Source organism: Arachis hypogaea, chromosome 1 (genome assembly GCF_003086295.3).
Source record: "Arachis hypogaea cultivar Tifrunner chromosome 1, arahy.Tifrunner.gnm2.J5K5, whole genome shotgun sequence".
Classification (NCBI taxonomy): domain Eukaryota; kingdom Viridiplantae; phylum Streptophyta; class Magnoliopsida; order Fabales; family Fabaceae; genus Arachis; species Arachis hypogaea.
The window spans coordinates 49,816,800-49,834,462 of NC_092036.1; the positions used below are offsets into that span (position 1 = coordinate 49,816,800).

Genomic DNA, 17,663 nt, shown 5'->3' on the forward strand with positions numbered 1-17,663 from the left:
TTGGACTCAGTAGGGCTGCTCCCCTTAACCTAGAAGGTTTAGAAACTTATATTGAAAGGAAATACAAAGTGAAAAACGAAAATATGCTGAATGATGGGCAAAAATACTAAACAGATGACTAGTAAGGGTAAAACAGTCTGTTTAGTGCTAAAATCCACTTATGGAGCCCATTTGGTGAGTGTTTGGGCTGAGCTTTGATGAGATATGTAACACCCTAATTACCCTAAGCCTTACCTCTAGCCGTAAAGCAAAGGTTAATCAAGGTTACGACAATTCTAAGGCTTATACATATTTATATAGAAGGAAATAACATATTCTAAATGCCCGATGAAAGATTAGGCTCAAAAATAGAATTACAAAAGCGTGAATTGTTCACGCAAAGCTAACGCACAAGACACAAGATATAGATGCAAGAGAATATAACATATATAGATATAAGAGCATAATAATCATAGGGAACTAGCCGCAGCTTGCGGAGTTTAAGCCGACTAGTTACATAGAGAAAATACAGAGTGTTGGAGTTAAAATAGCTTATACAATTTATCTCTCAAGTAAGCCTCTAAGGCCATAAAGAGAAATATATAAAGAGATGTGAGAGTAACTACAACAAAGTAAAATAGAAATAAACCAAGGAGGAACCATACTCCGCTCTATCACCATATCCGCAATCTCACTGAGGAATATTTGTAACCGGCATCTGAAAAACAACAACAACATATGGTATGAGAACCAGATGTTCTTAGTATGGTAACAGTGCCCAATATGTAAGATGTAAGGCTCTGGGATGCCAAAGGCAATCCTAGAAACTTCACATCAAATACGGGTATTCAAGCTTAACGAAATAAAATAAACAAATAAATAAAGAAACTTATAAACCAGGTTATCTAACTTAGGGGAGTTCTAACTAATACTAACCACACCGCTGTATCCCACAGCCTTCGCCAACCTAACCTCCGTGCGATCCCATCGCCACCGCCTACCTAACCTCCTCAGCACCAGACAATAACAATTAATGCAAACAAGTAATACATAGGTAATAATCATATATCACAATTAATTCAAGAAGCAAGTAGGTATATTATACAATTAGGCAAACTCAAGTAATCAAAGCAAACATGCACATAAAAGATGCATATGAAGAATTCCTGTCCTATTGGCTCGTTATATCAGTTGTCGGTACATAAATGCCAACCCGATACATCTTTTTGGATAAATCTTTTCTGCCACGCCCACAGAAATAGTGTCGGGCACACACTATTGACCCATAGATATAGTGTCGGGCACACTCGCATGCGTAACCCAAGGATATAGTGCCTGGCACACTCTTGCAGCAGAAAAGATTATCAATTGTAATTCATTCCAAGGGATATAGTGCCCTGCACAACATCAAGCTTAACCCAAGGATATAGTGCCTGGCACACTCTCAACATTTAACAAGATCATCATTCCTCTTTGAAATCCTACCACACTTAACCCAAGGATATAGTGCCTCGCACACTCTCAACATCATATACTCATGCAGCAGAGAAATCTGTTATGCCAGGAATATAGGCCCTGCACACTCTCATATAATCCAATAATTTCACCATTACAACTCCGAGTCCTCGACTCATCTCAACCACTGTCCATCGACCTCAAATCGTCACCAGTCATCACCATTTTTTATCTCAAATCACTTTCAATTATCAATTCTCAACATTCCAAGGATATAGTGTCTGACACACTTTCTTTCAAAATCCATAAACTCATAATACCCATCATCTGTTCTTAATTTCATTCCGAACTCATTATTTCATCAGTTTCTCAACTCGTTACCAGCAATAACCAGGTTCACTACTCCTCCTTCTCTTTCAACCAAAATCATCCTCAATACACCAGAAACCTAAATCTCCGTCTCCTAACTTCTCAAAGTAAAACCCGAATTAAATCTCCTAGGACCTTTCCCATGTTTTGATGCCCAAAAATATGCCAAAGAGTCTTAAAATGGTGTCTCAGAAGTGTACAAGCTTGTTGGGAAGGTGACATAGTTGAAAACAAGAATTTAGTTTGAAAAACAGGGCATGTGCATACGCACAGGGCTGTGTGTGCGCACGCCCAAGAAAGTTTTCAAATGTGTGTGTACGCATAAAGGTGTGCATATGCACAGGTAGTAAAAATTTTAACTTTGTTCATCCGCACAAGACGTGCGAACACCCTCAACAGAGTGCACCTCTCAATGTGTGTGTGCGCACAGGTTCAAAAAAATCAGAGGGGTGTGCATACGCACAAGGCTATGCGTGCGCACATACCAGAAATCACAAAATTCTTCAACTTTGCAGAATTTCAGATTTCGACACCAAACTTTGAATGATCATAACTATCTCTACAAAAATCCAAATTTTACAAAATTTATATCAATTTAAATATGTTTTCATGAACTTTAATTTAAAGTAATTTCCATCAAGTTTTGAAAGCTGAGGCTCAAGTTAGGATCCGTCAAAGTTTACCAAAAATCTGTTTTTACCAAAAACCTCAAAACCTCAACTTTTCTACAACTCTCAAATCAAGACCAACTCAAACCCATTCTTAACTATACCAAAACAACCCAACATTCATACCAATAACAACCCAACCATTTTATCAATCACAACACCTTCTCAGTCATTAAACCATTTAATACTCTCCTCATTCGCACTCTAAATTCCACCTAAAACCACATCCAAATTCTTCAACCTCCATTTAATATCAACACCAACCACAAGATTCAAAACACCAAAATCATCATCAACATATATCATCACACATCATAATCTTTATTTAACCACATCCAAAATCATCATAAAGACTCATAACTCTACTCATTCACCAATAACATTCTCATTAATCATCATTAATTAATCATCAATACTACCAACAACTTTCAACAACCATAACAAATCTCAACATTTAATATCTCAATTTATCAACTCCTTAAACACTCATCTCCAATTACCAACAACATTAATATTCATCATCAATCATCAACCATATCAACAAACCCTCATCAACAACAATAAGTCTCACATTCATCATCAACCTTCATTATCATTAAACTACCAAAAATCATCATCAAATCATATAATCATTATCATTATTCCAATTCTTTCCACACAACACCACTACAACATCAATCAATCCCTATCAACAACACCAATCATCAATTTTCTCATCAACATCATAATCAAACTCTAACATATACAAATCATAAAATTTTCATCACAATTCACATGACACATACATAATTCAATCCACCATGTATTTAATTCAATCATATCTTAAGGTTAACTAGGCTAAGTGTCCAGAAACATTACATATTACATAAAGAAAACCGAAACTATACCTTGACCGATTCCCAAACGCACCAAACACCAAAACGAAGCCACCAAGCTCGATCCAAAGCCTCAACCAACTCCAACAAACACCAAAACTCAATCTAACATCACATAACATAAAAACATCAAACCCATGGTTTACAAAAACAACTAAACACAAGGGTTTAGTGAAACCTTACCTTACACAACGAGATGAGGGGTAAAATCCAACAATTATCCGCTACTAGAGATTACCTAAACAAGCAAAACCACAAAATCTACTCAAAAATCAAACCCCCCAAAAATGCAGAAGTTAGGGCAGGAAACTGGGGATTAAGACGCGATTTCTTACCAGGATTTCTTAGATAAAAATGAAGAGTTCGATAAGAGCTTCATGTGGTTGCAAACGGCTCATCAATCGGAGCTCCATAACTCAAGTTATGGCTCCCGAAAGGTAGAGGTGAATAGTGACAATGGGGTTTCACCCCCCACCATCACCTATCTGAGTTCTCTCTCTCTCTCTCTCTCTCTCTCTCTCTCTTTCTCTCTCTCTCTCTCTCTCTCTCTCTCTCTCTTTTCCCTTCAAAATGAGTTTAAAACTCATTAAAACACACATACACACACACACACATACATGTATGTTGGACCTTGGGCCTGGTTTGGGCCCAATCCAACTCGTTAGCAGTTTTAGCCAGTTTGGCCCCACTTTAGGCCAAAACCTTTAAGATTAGTGCCCGATTTTTAATTCTAAATTATTTTTGTCCTTTTGAAACAATACATCAATTTTCAAAAATCTTATTTTCTAAAATATGCAGTACTGGACAGACTAGAGCCGGTACGGGGCCAGCTTAAGCGCTAGTACGCATTTTTACGAAAACTTTTCGAAGAAGGTACATTTTCCAACTCAAAAAAAATTCACTGGAATCAAATTTTATATTTATATTTTCAAATTAAGACTTCTAAATTTTGAATCTACTCCGGGCACTAAAAACTTATTATTTTATCAAAATGGTTTTATGTGAAAAACTCTGGTTCTTACAAGATCCACGTGCTATGAGGTTCCTAGGGCGTGAAATGCTAGCTAGGGGGTCCTCTCTGGACATTTGGACGCTGGACTCTGCTCTTTGGGCACTGGATGACTGGAAGGGGGCAGGAAGCTGGCGTTGGACACCAGTTTTGAGCCTTCTAATCCGAAGTAATTAAGTATAAACTATTATACATTTCTAGGAAGCTTTGGAAGTCAGCTTTTCATAGCCATTGAGAAAGCTCCATTTGGACTTCTGTAGCTCTAGAAAAGCTCTTCTAAGTGCAAGGAGGTCAGATCCGGACAACATCTGCAGTGCTTTATTTGTCTCTGAATCAGACTTTTGCTCCAGCTCCTCAATTTCAGCTAGAAATTACCTGAAATTGTACAAAAATACAAAAACTCATAGTAGAATCCAAAATGTGAATTTAACACTAAAACCTATAAAAACTTAATAAAAACTAAAGAAACACACACTAAAAACTATATGAAAATGATGTCAGAAAGCGTATAACATATCCGCTCATCAATGGACCTATTGGGACTTCTTAGCTCTTATCCGAGAAAATCTTATCAACATATACTGAGAGATAAGGACACTTTTGACCATGAAAAGGACACGTAGATTATTATTCATTGACATTTTCACCGTAAACCTTTCACAATCTGCAACAAACACTAATAAAGAACCTTGACAAGAACAACAGGAATCAGGTGAAAACCAAGTTCAAAGATCCCTAATCTTAACAACCCATTAATTAAAACCGTGTTAAGAGGAACACCTTAACAGAAAATAATAGACAATATAAAGAGAAAACAATAAAACCTAAAAATGAAAAAATATAAATGAAAAACGAATACCTGAAATGACGAGGAGTGCTCTTGACGACTGTGACATTGATGCTGTTCTTGGTGGTGTAGGAGGCAGATGCAGGACGCTCACCGTGGTTATTCCTTCTGATGTCATTGATGCAGGACGCTCACTGCCGAAGTTGCATCAAAGCTCGCTAGAGAAGGGGCTGGTGCCAGAGATGGGAGAGACGAGAGGGTTAGAGAGAGAGAGTGAGAGATGAGAGAGCGATAGAGTGTCTAATTCAAAATGAGGGGGAGAGGAGGCTGCCGAAGATGGGAGAGACAAGACGGTTAAAGAGAAAGCTAGTGAGAGACGAGAGAGTAAGGAGACTGAGACTGTAATTCAAAATGAGGAGGAGAGGGTTTTTGATTCGAATTTAATTAGGACAAAATTATTGTTGGATTTACCAAATCCGCCGGTAACGAATTAGCGAGTGATCAAAATGCAGCGTTCCACTAATTAGGTTTACTTTTAGAAAAATTCGATCCTAGATTTGACGGTAATTATCGTGCCAATTTGTTTTTTTCCTTCAACTATTACCGACAAATTTACTGTCAAATTAAAAACCCGAATCCTCCGATAAATGTTTTACCCAACGAATTTATTGTTAAATCTATTAGTAAATTCGCTGCTCACTTGCAACAGTAAATTTGATGCTACTCAACATTTTTCTTATAGTGTAATATTTTTCATTACTAATAATTATTTTCAGTTGGTAGTATAACTCATCAATGGCCAACCAATCTCTTTCTCTATAGGAGGGGTGTTCGCAGTGCGGTTTGGATCGGTTTTGAGTCAAAAACTCATCCGATCCGAACACTAATTTTACTTGCGGTGCGATTTGGATTGGATGCTTTTTAAAAAAAAATTCGATCTGATCCGATCGAATTTCAAGAGGTTTGGATTGGATTTGATTTGCGGTTTATAAATTAAAAAATTAAATACATATAACAAGTTTCAAAAGCAAATTTTAAATAATCAACAATGACATAACAAGTCTCAATAATATCTTAAAACGCCAACGATAACATAACGATAGAAATAAAATTATAGGTTAGTTAAACGAAGTAAATAAATAACATTTTGAACATAAAATATTTATTAAATAAAAATAATACATGAATAATATAAAAATGTATAAAAAATTGAACATGTTATAAGTATAATTGTAAATATAATAATAAAATAATAATATTATAGCACATTGTGCGGTTTGGATTGAATTGGATCGGTTAAAAAAAGTAGATCCGAAATCCGATCCGATCCAACGGTTTGTAAAATATAGAATCCAATCAAATTTGAATTATTGCGATTTTAATCAGTTTTCGATTTGAATTGAATTAAATGAGTAGGTTAATTTGAATCGGTTTGGATTTGAATACCCTACTCTATAGTGATTCTATTTAATGGTTATACAACTAAGCTAAATGAAAATAAAACCATCATGTGGGAAAGGAAAATGTATGTCTCGTTATCTTACTGATCCATCATCAATTAATCTCTCATTATTATTGCCAAATGTACCGCTATAGCCACAAACTACCAATTAATCCATGGTAAAATTTTATTTTGATAAATTGATGATGTGCTACTTAACAACAAGGATACAATTCAAAGTGACTGAAGTCTGTACTTTTGTCCATGACGTTGATGATAAAAAAGACTTGACAATTGAACAACATACGTCAAATAGCGGTAGAGAATAGTATTTGAGTGTATAGGATACAGATTTTATGGAAATAGTATATATATTTGTTTTTATACAAAGATATTTAAAAATTTTTAGACGATTTAATAAATTTGATTAAATTATCATCTAACAATTTTTAACTATAGATGAATTTTGCATGAAAATAACTGCATATAAGTGTTCATCATTCGAATATTGATCATTAATTACGTGAATAATTAATTCTACTTATAAAGACCTAAATTAGATAGTCGTAACTTGGGAATAACAACTAAAGGTGTCTTCTTCTTAAGAACAATACCAAACTTTTCTGATATATCAAGTTTTTCACCATCAATTACCCTCCAGTCAAAGGAATGCACAAGGGTGGCAAGAAAATACAGAACTGTCCTTTCAGCCATTGCGATCCCAGCACATATTCTTCTTCCGGAACCAAATGGGAAATACGTGAAGTCACTGCCACTAAAATCCCATTTGTTGGCACCACCATCATCATCCCTTAAGAACCTAGTAGGATCAAACTCAAGTGGATTGTCCCAAATAGAAGGGTCTCTGTGTATGGCCCACACGTTCACGAACACGCGAGAATCCTTTGGAACTGTGTATCCTCCGATGGTGGTGGTTTCACTGGGGCGGTGAGGGATTAAGAGTGGAAGTGCTGGGTGCAATCGAAGGGTTTCTTTCATTACTGCACACAAGTAAGGTAGCTTGTGAATGTGTGATTCTTCTACCATGTTGTCTCTGCCAACCACTGCTTCTAGTTCTTCTTGGACTTTCTTCATTACCTCTGAATTTTTTATCATTTCAGCCATAGCAAATTCGATTGTGTTAGCGGATGTGTCAGATCCACCCACCACCATGTCCTGTTAATAGCCGTACAAAATTTCCAAAATTAGCTAATATTTAGTTGAAGACTCTTTGTTGAAGAAAAAGCAAATAATAACCTATATGATTTTTATTGCATCCAAGTAAGGATTTGATGATCTGGTTGTAAAATGAAAAGTTTTCTCGTTCAACAAATACTTAATTTAATCTTGTTTTCCCTTACTTAGCATTGAATAGCCCTAAAATATCTTTATAAGGCCAAAAGTGCAACCGTACCCAATAAGGTACAAGGGATTACAATGGCTATGGTACCGAAATAAGTCATAGTCATCCAATAATGACCTTTTACTAGTAAGAGTAATATCCTAATTCCGTTGCTAAAAATTTTTTAGACCTAAAAATTAATTTTCAACAAATTTTAATTATTAAATTAGTATTTAATTGTTTTATTTTCTTAAATATATTAATCTTCACATTAAATTTTAACAAAAAATTAAACAAATTAATCTCTATCATTATTTAATAAAACATTAACAATTCACAAAAAATTTAAAATTTTCATATCAATCTTTTTATATAAACCAACAATTTGTTTAAGAACTGATTTAAAATATTAATTTACTAATAATTACTTACTCTTTGTAAATATTGAGTAAGTTTTATTTTTGAATTTATTAAAACAATTATATATATATATATATATATATATATATATATATATTAGTTAAAAAGTTAAAAGAAAAAGTAAAAAAAAATTTACAATAAGTTTGGACCTTGATATCACACAATTAATTTTGTTCAGTCTTGTCATTATAGAAAAGAAAATTAGTTATTAATTTATATAAAATATATAAATTATATATTAAAATATATAAATTAAAATTGTTGGATAATTTTTTTTATCAAAAATATTATTAGTATATCAAAATTAATCACTAATGTATATACGTAATTTAATTTATTTTTAATATATATTTATATTTTAATATATATTTTATATTAATAACTAATTTTGATATACATGTAATATAATTAATTTTTTATATACATATTTTTGGATATATATATATATATGGTTTGAGCTGAGGAAATTTTAATCTTTTTCAACTCTATCTAAATCTTGTCAGATATCATCAATTACGATTTCATCAAATATGTTGTTCATGCATATAAGAGACATAGGCCTTATAAAGGAAGAAAACATACCATGAGTAATGCCTTGAGCTGAACCATGGTGAGTGGAGTCTTGGAGTCAGCTTCCTCCCTCAAGTTCAACAGAAACTGCAAGAAATCATTGCTCTTCTTGTTCCCTTCTTTCACCCTCTCGCCAATCTTCCTCTCGAAGATCCCATCGAACCGCGGCACCAGCGCGTGCATCTGCTTCTCCACCCGCTGTAAATCAAACCGTGCCAACGCGGGAAAAAAATCCGACACGTTCGGCTTCCCAAGTAGGTGCGTCATCTCCGCCACCACTTCCCTGAATTCCGCCCCCAATCCCTCCCTCTCCTGCCCCTCCACCGCCCCTCCCCACATCATCTCCGTTATCACATTCAGCACAGTTAGGAACACTTGCTCCCCAACGTTCACCTCTGAACCGACCCGATCGTGCAAGAACCCGACCATTTTTCGGACCTCATTCCGGCGGAGCTCGTAGACGGAGTCGAGAGTGTTGTTGCTCAGCATCTTGAGGACGCATACTTTTCTCAGCATACGCCACTCGGGGCCGTATGGTGCCCATGCGATGTCAGCTCCGCCGTAGGTGGCGGCTCTTCCAGCGGCAGGGACGTCGCGGTTGGCGAAAACGGAGTCGTGTTCCTTGAGGACTTCGCGGACCATCGAAGGAGAGGTTATGACGATGCCTAGCTTGCTGCCGAGCTGGATCTTGAAGATTGGGCCGTAGGTATGGGCCAGGGATAAGAAGTAGGTGTGGAGGTCTGGGTCAAGGGAGAGGAGGTTGCCGAAGATGGGGAGGCCCGGTGGGCCTGGTGGGAGGTTGCGGTGGGCCATGTTGGGCCTGAGGAAGAGGAGCCATGTTAGTGTGGAGATGACGGTGAAAGCAATTATGAGGAAGGGTGTGGTGTTGTTGTTGGTGTAGTAATGGTTAAGGTTTTCAAAGAGAGGAGTTATTGAAGAGAGGAACATAGCGACCATCTTGTGTGACGGTGTGAGTTGTGTGTACTTGTGTTGTTAGTTATTAGCAACGGGAAAAGAGTTGAAGGATGAAACAAATGATAAGAGAACAGAGGAGGATTATATAATGTGAAGCCAAGATATGTGGGATAGTGTCCACACAAGGAGGAGGACGGGTTTCTGACCACGAGTGCTTGGTGGATGTATCTTTTTTTTTTTTGGTGACTTTGGTGGATGTATCTACCACCAGAGTAATAAGTTACGCTTTTTTAGATTTTTTAAAAATAAAATTTATATTATTTTTATATTTTTTAATACATTTCTTTTATAATATAAAAAACAATTTTTTGTTTCTAATGAATTGTTTTAATTTAAAAAATAGAAAATGTATAAAAAAAGGAGATGCTCCCATAAAAGATGCATAAAAAGTTACAAGGCTCGCATGTGGATGGTGGATTTTGAATATACAACTCAAAATCGAGTGTGTTGCGTCCAGAGATTAAAACCTCTGTCTTGGTCTCTGCCAAAACATGGTGTTTGAAAGTTAAATTGTGATGGGAGTGTGAGCTTGGGGGATGATTGTGCTGGTTTTGGGTGGGTAATTCGCGATAGCTCCAGTCAATGGGTAATGAGATGCTCAGGAAATTCCTTTGGATCTAGTGTCATCAAGATGGAGTTGTGGAGTATATGGAAAGATTTGGCTTGGGCTTGGGAGGCGGGTCTTAAGCTTGTTGTCTGTGAGACAGATTATGCAACAGCTTTTGAGCTAGTGATTGGTTGGCAAGTTCTACTCTGGCATCTTGAAAAAGAAGTGATACAACTGATCTTTGATTTGAAGTTAAGAAGAGTTTAAGATATTCGTTTTGAGGTTATCCCGAGAGAAGCTAATGTCGTGACAGATCGGTTGGCAAAGATAGGATCTGGAGGTAGCGGGGTTGATGAAGTTCACCTTTGGCACCAGCCGACAGAGGTGGTTTGTCCTTTCTTGCTGTTAAGAACCTGATTTCTTTTCTTTTTTTTCCTGCTCTTTTGTTTTTTTCTCTTGGTTGTTCACCAAAAAAAGATGCATAAAAAGTCTTTTTGTAAAGACGCTTACATGTCGTCATATTATTGGACGTTTTAATGAATCGTTTTTTTTTTGAATTTTTTAACTAACCAAAATAAAACCGATTTTTTATAATAATAATCAATGTTCTAAAAATTGGATCGGACTGGCCAGTCGAACCGGTTCAACTGAGAACCGGTGTGAAAAATGCTCCGGTCCACTTTCCAACTGGAAATCTCTAAACCGCTAAAAATCGATAATAAACCGACCGATTCTTTTAAAACGGCGTCGCTTCATTATTTTTTAAAAAGAAAAAAACAACGCAACCATCCCCCAACACCCACCCCACCCCCAATTCGTGAATCATTATCCCCTTGAAGGCCTGAACTCTGAGGCCAAGTTCAAACTCACCCAACCAAAACCCTAAGTTCTCCCTGCAACAGTTTTGTCGCAGTGCCGCCGCCGTCCGTACTGTCAGCGCCTTTGCATCCTCTCTTGCAGCTCGGCGTCCTCCTTCTCCTGTTCCCGTCCTCCCTGGCTTCTCTCGAACTTGGAGCAGCTTGCCACTGTGTCGCCATTCGTTGTCGTCTCACCAGTCACCGTCCATGTCTCCGTCGAAGGTTAACGGCAATGCTTTCACTTCTTCGGTTCTTCTCTTCCTTTTATGCTCTGTTGCTGATTTTGGAATGTGAAATTGTGAATGGACTAATGGAAAATCAAATAATTGATTTTGTGTTGTTGCTCTTTTTTTAATTCATGAAATTTTTGTTGAAATTTTCTTTCTGCTGCTAAAAATATAAATCAAATCACTATTGAAATTTGTGTATAGCTTTATTGATTTCAGGTTTAGTGTGATTAGGGATTACTTGTTATTGTTTTGTAATGATTGTTGCTGAATGCTAAAAATGAAAATCAAATCAAATGTTGTTTGTTGCTGAATGATAATTTTTGTTGCTGAATGCTGAATGCGAAATGCTGTTGGTAGTATTAATTTTGTGCTGTTATTAATTTTCTGGTTGTGCTGTCGCTGCTACTGTTAGTTCTGGGTTCTAGGTTCTGGTGTGCTGTTGTGTGTTTTGTGGCTCTGCTGTGTTGATCATCTTTCTCAATTGTCAATGTTCTTTATCAGAACTGAGAAGGAAAATGGTAATTTGAACCAGCAAAAGGATTTTTGTAGCATTAGCATGTGCTCATAATCGTAGGAACAAGAAAACTAACTCTTTTTCTGCCCTTTAGTACCTCTTCATCTTTCCTTCTATTTCTGCACTTGTTCATTGCGTAGTAAGTCAACCATTTGGATTACTGGCATAATTGAATTGGAGATTTAAGAAAGATAGTTGATTTCTTAATACTGAAAATTCACCTTTAGTTTTGATATAATTGTTTTATTTAGTAGGAACTATAGAATCTCTCCATGGCTTTATCATTGTTGTTTTCTAAGTTATACTAGTTTCTTGTAAGAGAATTAATGCTAGCTAGTCTGGCCTTCCGTTTTGCACAAATAGCAATATGTAAATACAACCATTTCATCAAAACTATAGTTACAATTAGGAAGTTTAATTTAATAGTATATGATGAAAATTCGCCTACGGTATAGATATTTGAACAGAAACAAAGTATTTGTACATTATAGCATATGTTGTGGAATATGATAATAACAATTAAGAGTATTGAGTATTGAGTATTGATATACTTGTTATCTCTCTTTGGAATGTTACTTTCTGTATTTACTGTTTTAATTTAGCTTTGCATTCTCTCAGGACTTCTTGGAACAACATTTGAATAAAGAAGATATATATTTTAGGTATGTTTGTTTGATTATTTTAAAAAGATAAATTTCAGTTAAATACATTTTTAAGCATCATTTTTAAGCATCACCCTTTATTCACTAGCTTAGCTTGCATATTCTTTGCATTTGATAGGACCAAGTATTTTTGCTACTTCGTTTGCTACTTATTCTTTATTTCATCTAATGGATTGGAGCAAAGAATTATCACAACGAGTAATAGTCAATCACTTTCAAAGGTTTTAACTAATTAATACTAATAGCTTTTAATTGAAAACTCTTATTTATTGCCTTTTGTTTATTTTTTCTCATTAGGGTGCAATGGATGTTGACTCGGAACCACTCAATTCACAAGACAACGTTGAAGATTGCATGATGACTGGTGTGGAAAAAAATGTTAACTGCACTTGTGATTGCGGTGGCAGTAGTTGTAAGTGTGTGTTTGTGACGGGCGATGATATTATAAACTAGACCTTTGAAACATCGGATGCAGCTTATAACTTGTATGTACGTTATGCGAGGTGTCTTGGGTTTGTAGTTTGCAAGGGTAATACAGCATGTGGAAAAGATGGAACACAACGTAGAAGGAGGTTTTTTTTGCAGCAAGGAAGGAAAGAGAGCCGAGAAATACATATCTAGTTCGAGTAGGAAGAGGGAGCATAGAGCGCAAACTCGCACTGGTTGTGAAGCCATGCTTGCGGTGTATTTTGACAACAAAAACTTTGACTTGGAGGGTTAAAAAATTAGTCGAGAAGCACAACCACGATCTTATCCCACAATGCTTGGTACACCTAATCCCAAACCACCTAGGGTTGACTGATGAGCGGATAATTTGTACGCTTTTTGGCATTATTTTTAGTATGATCTAGTTAGTTTTTAGTATATTTTTATTAGTTTTTAGTTAAAATTCACTTTTCTGGACTTTACTATGAGTTTGTGTGTTTTTCTGTGATTTCAGGTATTTTCTGGCTGAAATTGAGGGACCTGAGCAAAAATCTGATTCAGAGACTAAAAAGGACTGCAGATGCTGTTGGATTCTGACCTTCCTGCACTCGAAGTGGATTTTTTGAAGCTACAGAAGCCCAATTGGCGCGCTCTCAACGGCGTTGGAAAGTAGACATCCTGGGCTTTCCAGCAATATATGATAGTCCATACTTTGCCCAAGATTTGATGGCCCAAACCGGCGTTCAAAGTCACCATCAGAATTCCCAGCGTTAAACGCCGGAACTGGCACAAGAATGGGAGTTAAACGCCCAAACTGGCACAAAAGCTGGCGTTTAACTCCAAGAGAAGTCTCTACACGAAAATGTTTCAATGCTCAGCCCAAGCACACACCAAGTGGGCCCGGAAGTGGATTTTTATGTCATTTACTCATCTCTGTAAACCCTAGGCTACTAGTTCTCTATAAGTAGGACCTTTTACTATTGTATTTTGATCGATCTGGAGATCTGAGATCATCTTGAGATCTTTGAATCTTTTGATCACGTTTTGGGAGGCTGGCCATTTGGCCATGCCTAGACCTTGTTCTTATGTATTTTCAACGGTGGAGTTTCTACACACCATAGATTAAGGTGTGGAGCTCTGCTGTACCTCGAGTATTAATGCAATTACTATTGTTATTCTATTCAATTCCGCTTGTTCTTGTTCTAAGATATCACTTGTTCTTCAACTTGATGAATGTGATGATCCGTGACACTCATCATCATTCTCACCTATGAACGCGTGCCTGACAACCACCTCCGTTCTACCTTAGATTCGGTGGATATCTCTTGGATTCTTTAATCGGAATCTTCGTGGTATAAGCTAGAATTGATGGCGGCATTCAAGAGAATCCGGAAGGTCTAAACCTTGTCTGTGGTATTCTGAGTAGGATTCAATGATTGAATGACTATGACGAGCTTCAAACTCGCGATTGTGGGGCGTTAGTGACAGACGCAAAAGAATCACTGGATTCTATTCCGACATGATCGAGAACCGACAACTGAATAGTCGTGCCGTGACAGGGTGCGTTGAAAATTTTCACTGAGAGAATGGGAGGTAGCCACTGACAACGGTGAAACCCTATATACAGCTTGCCATGGAAAGGAGTAAGAAGGATTGGATGAAGACAGTAGGAAAGCAGAGAGACGGAAGGGACAAAGCATCTTCATACGCTTATCTGAAATTCCTACCAATGAATTGCATAAGTATCTCTATCTTTATCTTTATGTTTTATTCATCATTCATAACCATTTGAGTTTGCCTGACTAAGATTTACAAGGTGACCATAGCTTGCTTCATACCAACAATCTCTGTGGGATCGACCCTTACTCGCGTAAGGTTTATTACTTGGACGACCCAGTACACTTGCTGGTTAGTTGTGCGAAGTTGTGTTTATGCCATGGTATTGAACACCAAGTTTTTGGATTCATCACCGGGGATTATTTGAGTTGTGAAAAGTATTGATCACACTTTCGTGCACCAAGTTTTTGGCGCCGTTGCCGGGGATTGTTGAGTTTGGACAACTGACGGTTCATCTTGTTGCTTAGATTAGGTATTTTTCTTCAGAGTTCTTAAGAATGAATTCTAGTGTTTCAAGGTGATGTTCTTATCATCACCAAAGCTGATTGATTTTCATCAATTTAGCTCTTGAATGCAATGTCCTGCTGAAGCTTGGCTAGCCATGTCTAATTTCTTTAGACTGAAGCTTTAGACTAACATTGCATGATTCCTGGAATTCTCATTAAGAATTTTGATATCTTTATTTTCTTTTCCACTTAATTTTCGAAAAATCCAAAAAAATTTACAAAATCATAAAAACCAAAAATATTGTATGTTTCTTGAGTCTCATGTTAAGTTTGGTGTCAATTGCATGTTTTTGTTCTTCTTGCATTCATTCATGTGTCTTAAGGATCTTCAAGTTGTTCTTGATGATTTCATTGCTCTAATCTTTAAATTCTCTTGGCTTGAGTGTTTTGTTGTTTCTTATATGCATTCTCATTTTGTTAGTGTCAATAGTATACAAACTTCTAAGTTTGGTGTCTTGCATGCATTGTTTATTTGATTTTAATTGCATTTTGATTATTCCTCATTATTAAAAATCCAAAAATATTTTTAATTTTGTGTCTTTTCAAGTCAATAATACAGAGAATTGAAGATTCAGAACATACAGCAGAGGAATTACACAGAAAAAGCTGGGCGTTCAAAACGCCCAGTGAGGAAGGCAAACTGGCGTTTAAACGCCAGCCAGGGTGCCTGGCTGGGCGTTTAACGCCCAAAGGGGTAGTATTTTGCGCGTTAAACGCCAGAATGTGCACCATTCTGGGCGTTTAACGCCAGGATGGCACAAGAGGGAAGATTTTGTTTCAAATCAATTTTTTTTTTAGTTTTCAAAATCTTTTCAAAATCAAAATCTTTTTCAAATCAAATCTTTTTCAAAATCAATCTCTTTCCATTTTCAAAGATACTTGTTATCAATTAATGATTTGATTCAACATTTCAAGTATGTTGCCTTTTCTGTTGAGAAAGGTTTAATGTTTGAATCATATCCTTTCTTGTTAGCCAAGTTATTAATTTTTAAAATCAAATCTTTTTTTTAAAATGTTTTTCAAATCATATTTTCTCAATCACATCTTTTTTTTTAAAACCAATCATATCTTCTTAACCACATCTTTTTCAAAATAGTTTTCAATCAAATCTTTTTCAAAAATCACTTGATTTCTTTCCCACTCTTATTTTCGAAAATCAATTAAAGTTTTTCAAAATTTTTTTTAAAACCTTTTTAATATTTTCGAAAATTTCTTCCCCTCTCCTCACATCCTTCTATTTATGGACTAACATTATTCCTTAATGCACAATTCGAACTCCATCTTTCTTGATAAGTTCGAATTTTCTACCTTTTCCTTCTATTTTTCTTTTCCTCTGACACCTCAAGGAATCTCTATACTGTGACATAGAGGATTCCATATTTCCTTGTTTTCTTCTCTTTCATATGAGCAGAAGCAAAGACAAAAGCATTCTTGTTAAGGCTGATCCTGAACCTGAAAGGACCTTGAAGCGAAAGCTAAGAGAAGCTAAGGCACAACTCTCTGTAGAGGACCTAACAGAAATCTTCAAAGAAGAAGACCCCATGGCAGCCGAAAACAACAACAATGCCAACAATGCAAGGAAGGTGCTGGGTGACTTTACTGCACCTACTCCCGACTTCTATGGGAGAAGCATCTCTATCCCTGCCATTGGAGCAAACAACTTTGAGCTTAAGCCTCAATTAGTTTCTCTAATGCAACAGAATTGCAAGTTCCATGGACTTCCATTGGAAGATCCTCATCAGTTCTTAGCTGAATTCTTGCAAATCTGTGACACTGTCAAGACTAATGGGGTTGACCCTGAGGTCTACAGACTTATGCTATTCTCTTTTGCTGTAAGAGACAGAGCTAGAACATGGTTGGACTCACAACCTAAAGAAAGCCTGAACTCTTGGAAAAAGCTCGTCAATGCCTTCTTGGCAAAGTTCTTTCCACCTCAAAAATTGAGTAAGCTTAGAGTGGAAGTCCAAACCTTCAGACAGAAGGAAGGAGAATCCCTCTATGAAGCTTGGGAAAGATACAAACAATTAATCAGAAAGTGTCCCTCTGATATGCTTTCTGAATGGAGCATCATAGGTATTTTCTATGATGGTCTCTCTGAACTATCCAAGATGTCTTTGGATAGCTCTGCTGGAGGATCTCTTCATCTGAAGAAGACGCCTACAGAAGCTCAAGAACTAATTGAAATGGTTGCAAATAACCAATTCATGTACACTTCTGAAAGAAATCCTGTGAACAATGGGACAAATCAGAAGAAAGGAGTTCTTGAGATTGATACTCTGAATGCCATATTGGCTCAGAACAAAATATTGACTCAGCAAGTCAATATGATTTCTCAAAGTCTGTCTAGAATGCAAAATGCACCAGGCAGTACTAGGACGCTTCATCTGAAGAAGAAGCTTATGATCTTGAGAACC

At 36.5% G+C, this 17,663-nt stretch overlaps 1 protein-coding gene and 1 non-coding gene across 2 annotated transcripts; both read right to left on the bottom strand.

Moving 5' to 3' along the window:
• Positions 1 to 7,047: 7,047 nt before the first annotated feature.
• LOC112803771 (flavonoid 3'-monooxygenase CYP75B137) lies at positions 7,048 to 10,059 on the bottom strand. Its single transcript, XM_025847239.3, has 2 exons — positions 8,928 to 10,059; positions 7,048 to 7,759 (listed from the first exon to the last, which is right to left on the bottom strand). The coding sequence occupies exons 1-2, from the start codon at positions 9,870 to 9,872 to the stop codon at positions 7,121 to 7,123; spliced, it is 1,584 nt and encodes a 527-aa protein (XP_025703024.1). The 5' UTR covers positions 9,873 to 10,059; the 3' UTR covers positions 7,048 to 7,120.
• A 7,136-nt stretch (positions 10,060 to 17,195) lies between these two features.
• Positions 17,196 to 17,303, bottom strand: LOC112712395 (small nucleolar RNA R71). Its single transcript, XR_003157778.1, has one exon. It is a non-coding gene; the product is annotated as a small nucleolar RNA R71 (small nucleolar RNA).
• Between the last annotated feature and the right edge of the window lie 360 nt (positions 17,304 to 17,663).